This window comes from Dipodomys ordii, unplaced genomic scaffold (genome assembly GCF_000151885.1).
Source record: "Dipodomys ordii isolate 6190 unplaced genomic scaffold, Dord_2.0 Scaffold20, whole genome shotgun sequence".
Classification (NCBI taxonomy): Eukaryota; Metazoa; Chordata; class Mammalia; order Rodentia; family Heteromyidae; genus Dipodomys; species Dipodomys ordii.
Genome location: NW_012267236.1, coordinates 10,128,084 through 10,134,012, shown reverse-complemented (window position 1 = coordinate 10,134,012; position 5,929 = coordinate 10,128,084). Strand labels below are relative to the sequence as shown.

The 5,929-nt window shown below is 35.3% G+C and overlaps 1 protein-coding gene across 1 annotated transcript in view; it reads left to right on the top strand.

The window, feature by feature from the left end:
* Ncoa1 (nuclear receptor coactivator 1) overlaps positions 1-5,929 on the top strand; it is a 155,777-nt gene that overhangs the window by 82,976 nt on the left and 66,872 nt on the right. Inside the window, 3 exon segments of the mRNA XM_013013652.1 lie at positions 1,187-1,364; positions 4,080-4,259; positions 5,677-5,729. Of these exon segments, the coding sequence (XP_012869106.1) occupies positions 1,187-1,364; positions 4,080-4,259; positions 5,677-5,729 (411 nt within the window).

The following is a 5,929-nucleotide window of genomic DNA, read 5'->3' as shown; positions in this document are numbered from 1 at the left end:
CTGTGTGTGTGTGTGTGTGTGTCCAGGTATGGAATGCTGTGTCATCTAGTAGTTTGTTTGTGTTGCGGATCCTCCATGCTGTTTCCATTTTGGCTATACCAGGGTGTATGATGCAATAAATGGAAAGATTCCAAATACATATGGTAACAGTCTATAATTCTACTCTTCCTCAGGACTGATTCCAAAGTTTATGATTTGAGATCAATCAAGTTTGTATCTCTCTGGACTTCAATATGTTTATATGTATATCCAGCTTGATACACATTTATTTTAATTTTGATTATATTATAATCAAAGTACAGTTTGAATTGTTATTTTGATTATAATATAGAGAGTCTGGCTTTTACTGTCACCCCTTGGGAGCACATTCATCTCCTCTTGGAGAAAGAGCCCTGGTTCCATCTCAGCACATAGTCTTATCTACTTTGCTGACTTCTTTCCTGCCACACAGGGCTGCTTTATGTCATGCACTCCAGCGGCTCCATACTGTTATGCCTTGCACTGCCTTTGCCTACAGTGTCCTTCCCTAAGCCTCTTGCCCTCCTTCACTCTGCCTTTTCTAAGTCAGGACTGACTCTATGAGGAAGAAAACTTTCATTACCCCATCATCTCAAATTAGGCCCCTTATTTGTGCCCTCAGAGGATTTGTATATATTTCAATACTGCATTTTTCACTGGCTCTGTTTTACATCTTTCTCTCCCACTGTAACATAGCTTGCTTGAGGGCAGAAGTAGGTTCTACCACACGTGGTTTAGAGATTTTTTTATGATTGAGTGAACAGTCACTTCATATCTGCAATCACAAAATTTACTTCAAATGAGGAAATGGTTAGATTGTGAAAGGATGAGTAAGACTATTGAAGGGGGTGAAGTTGATCAAGATGCTTTATATTCATAAACTGCTTTGTTAAATGACAACTCCTTTGTATAACTACTTAAAGATAATAAAAAAATAAAAAGCGGGATTTTTGAGGAAAGCAAATGAAATATACGAAAGAAGATTGACTCATTCATGCATACTAAAAACATTAATAATACAGTCTTTAAAACTCCTGACCCACCAAGCAATAACCACTCCTAACATCTTGACATATATTTTTAAACTTATTAATAGCAAAATGTATATGTTCACTTTATATTTATTTTTTAATCATCTAACCTCTTAATCCCTCTTTTGGTTTTGCAGGCTTTGGATGGATTTTTCTTTGTTGTGAACTGTGAAGGAAGAATTGTATTTGTGTCAGAGAATGTGACCAGCTACTTGGGTTACAATCAGGAAGAATTAATGAACACTAGTGTCTACAGCATACTGCATGTGGGAGATCATGCAGAATTTGTCAAGAATCTACTACCAAAATCACTAGGTAAAAAAACATTTTTAAAAAGAGCACTAACTTTCTATAGCTAATATGTATGTGTATGTAGTTACAATATTTGTATTATTATACACAGTATATTATACATAGTATTATAATTTATAGAAGTATAAATGTTATAAAAGAATGTAAAATAATAACTATTTAAAATATTTAAGTGCTGTTTCAGCCTCAGATATATATTATAAGAAAGTGTTTGTCATTTGCTATATTTTGTCATGATGACATGTTGACAGACGTGGGAGACAGCAATTAATTGCTTCACCACATAAAGCTTACATTAAAATGACCTTTGTTCTCAATTTTCATTATGTTCATGTAAAAGACATACTATATTCTTCTTACTTCCCTGCTCAAAGAAAAAAGAGAAAATGAGAGAGAAGGGGAGAAAGGAGCATCTTGCTGTGTTACACACCTGTAAAATTGATATTTGGGAAGTATAAATGGTTTCAGTTCAAGAATCCCAACTCTGATTAGATGTTCTGTCCACTGCCAAGTAGCCCAGCTAAGAAGATGCTTGGAGAAGATGTCCAATGCCACTCATTTCATGAAACCATCATGTGCCTTAGGGCAGGGCAGGGTTCTTAGGAATTAAAGGAACTTTTACTTATTCTCTAAAGGCATACTGGAAGCCTTTGTTTACATCTTGAATTTTCAACTTTCTACTAAAGCTTTTCAGAGTTCCAGTTCTAATTTTTCATAGTTATTGGATTCCTATGTTTCCATCTAAGTGGATGTGTTTTCAATAGTGAATGTGAATGTTGTTAGTAAAAGGGAATCTTTTCGTATTTAATGTCAGATGCCACTTCAGATTCTTGCATTTCTATTTTTTCCCATTACTTGTTCAACAAGCTCTGAAATAAAACCAGCTTATCACACAGATAAATTGATCACTTGTCAGTTTTTCACACAGGTATGTGTGATAAAGTATGTAAGTAATATAGTTAAGATGTTCTAGCCACCATTTCATAGGGGATTTGAAACAACTTGTCCCTGCTTCTTTGTTCCATGGAAAGTATTTGGTTCATTTTCTTTAGATCACATTCAAGCAGCTGGGCAGCTACTTTTACCTTAAAAAAATCTATTTGTTGATTGTTTTGTATCTTGTTTTATTTATGTTATCAGTGGCTTTTTTTTTCCCAGTGACAGAAATTTTTATTTACACTGATTGACTATGTTTTCAATTTTTTTTAATTTTATTTGTGAAAATACTGTACAGAGGGGTTACAATTGCATGGGCAGGATAATGCGTACATTTCTTACCAAACATTGCAGCCTCCTCCTTTGTTTACCCTTCACATCACTTCCCAGCCTCCCCCCTACCCCCCAATCAGTGGCTTTTTTAAACATTAATAATAGCATTTATGCTTTTTCTTTTCAGTGCTTTTTCTTCCCAAAGGCCCACTGAACACTCTCCAGATAGTCCCACTTTTAGACCCAGGTCCCCTTTATCATCATTATCGTTGTCATCATCATTGTACATTTAGATTTCATACATATATGAGTGAGAGAGGTAGAAACAGACAAAAGCTAGAGAACAATCTAATGATCTAGGAATCAAACATTAACCCAATTCTCACAACAAGCTAAAAGTAGAAACTCCAAAATCCTTTACTCCAATCTAGGTTTATGTCTATGCTTTCTTCTAACAATTATAGAGATGTATAAAAGGAAAACAGTGCAGTAGAGAGTATAAGATAAGAAAATATTTAGAATGGTGAAAGAGCAGTCTTAAAAACTGTCTGCCTCATGATTTCCATGGTCTGAATGTAACACTGTGGTTGTGAAATCATGACTTGCCACACAGAGATTCTTACTTGAAATACACTAATAACTTTTTTATAACTGAATTCAGTTTTCTTATACTAAAGCAGTTAGCCCTTCTTTTTCTGTAATCTCTCTCTCTCTCCTTTTTTTTTTTTTTTTTACAGAATTTCACTATACTCAAAGCTTTGTATCATGAGTTAGTTGATTCAGTTAATTCACTAAAGACTAGGAAAGATGGTTTTAAGAAACCAACTTTGTTCTTTAATATCTAAGTATTTTTTTGAAACACAGACACCTGGGAGAACCTTCGAGTATTCTCTCTAAAAAGATTCAAGCCTTTTTTTTTTTTTTTTTTGCCAGTCTTGGGGCTGGAGCTCAGGGCCTGGGCACTATCCCTGAGCTTGTTTTCCTCAAGGCTAGTGCCCTACCACTTTGAGCCACAGTGCCACTTCCGGCTTTTTCTATTTATGTGGTACTGAGGAATTGAACCATGGCTTCATGCATGCTCGGCAAGCACTCTACCACTAAGCCACATTCCCAGTCTACAAAGCCTATTCTTAAGGGTCCAAGATGGACCTATAAATATCCCTGTTTAACAACATAGCAGTGATTTTTTGAATCCTTTCCTTAATGTCAAGCCATTACTGGAAACCAGTAGAAAAGTTCATTAATTTACTAATAATTCTAAGAAAAATAGTATTTTTAAATGTTTGCCTTATAAAGGCTGTTAATGAGTATTTGAGAGAGGAGTTCTTATACATTTTCTGGAAACATAATTTTGCTAAGTATCCTGTTGACTCAGTAAGGTTAGAGCTCTTTATTATAACTAATTAATCTGATGACTTGAAGAATATCTTTTGTATCTTCAGAGTTTGTACTTTTTTTAACCTTATTCACAAACATCTGCCTTACTCACAATCAATCTGCCTTCCTCAGTAAATGGAGTTCCTTGGCCTCAAGAGGCAACACGCCGAAATAGCCATACTTTCAACTGCAGGATGCTAATTCACCCTCCAGACGAGCCAGGTACAGAAAACCAAGAAGCTTGCCAGCGGTATGAAGTAATGCAGTGTTTCACTGTGTCACAGCCAAAGTCAATTCAAGAAGATGGAGAAGGTAAAGGCAAATAGTGATTTTGAAGTGTTTGCTTTCTCTAGGACTTAAAGAAACAAGGAGACAATTATAAATGACCTTCTATGGATAGTATTTTTCTTACTATGTATCCTTACAGCAATCCAATTTGCTATGTATTTCTTAATATTCTAATCGCCTGCTTTAATATGCCCCAAATTCTCAGCCTTAAGCTGGCATTCCCACTAAAATGTCAAATAATGCAAGCCAACTTGCTGTCTAGAAATAAGAGATGCAACTAACAGCTGTCAGTTGGAAATGTACCAGATGTAGCAGGCTCTTGAACAGCTCTGATTTTTTGTTTAAAATGTAGGAACATTGGAGAATAGAGTTGACATTTTTCAGGCTATGTGAGGTAATTTATAAGGAGAAAGTACATGATGAAAGCTCTGATAGGAACGTGGTATTAGCATAGACAGGTATGAATCTTCTATGTAAGCTTAGACTGGGCTAAGTTTATGAACACCACAATTGGGACCTGAATTAAGGACAAAGAAAGGGTGTAGATAAGAAGTCAGTCAGATGCAAAAAAAAAGCCATGTATTTAACATGACTCACTAGGAGATGAAGGTCACAATTGATTGGAAAGTTTTCACAAAATACTCAAGCCAACCCAATATGATTATCTATGTGATTGTATTTCGTACCCTTTAAACTAAATTCGGGAATTATTCTTTAAAAAAATGTATATCCTAAAAACACAGAGTCCTCTGTTGCTAGATATATAGGGAGATGTTGGCAAAAATTTGTAATAATTTCCAGTGGCAGTCTTGCCCATATTATTGTAACCCCTCTATATGGTATTTTCACAATAAAAAATAATAATAATAATTTCCAGTGGCAGGAGAATTGCAAGTTCAAATGAGGGCTACATGGTGAAATCATTCCTCTGATAAAACAAAATAAATACATTTGGGAATCTTACCAAATTTGCAAATCAAAATTTCTTATGTGGATCCATATTACTCATGTTGGAATTTAGACCTATAGACATATCATACTCTGTACTGAACCTAGTAAGTCAGTCTTATATCAACTATGTAGTGAGACCTGCTCCATATCTTCTCACTCCCACCCTTCAGCAAAGAGTTCTTTGTCAAGAACAAAATGCTATTTCAGAAATAAAAGCTAGTTTTCTTACAAAATTATCAGTATAATGGTTATAAGAGTAATCTTCCAGAATTAATTATTAATGCAAATAGAAAAAAGACTGCAAAACTATATTTTACTACATGTTTCTTTGGGGGTGATTAGTATAGCTCAGCAGTGAGACAGGTGCTTAGCATGTACAAGTTCCTAGGTTTAGTCCCTAGTACCTCCCCTCAAAAAAATCAAAACAGCAATAATAATAACATGGTGTTGTTTAATTTAATCCAAACTACTATTTCAGTTAGCACTCAAGTACATGAGAATTACCAGTCTTGTCTAGTTTATATGAGCATTCGATAGGAAGCAGTACTTTATCATTTTACCTGCCTGTTTAGCATTGCTAGCTTTTTTTTTGTTCGTTTGTTTGTTTGTGGGGCTTGAACTCTGGGCCTGTGCACTGTCCCTGAGCTCTTCAGCTCAAGGCGAGCACTCTACCACTTGAGCCACAGTGCCACTTCCAGTTTTCTGGTGGTTAATTGGAGATAAGAGTCTCATGGACTTTCCTT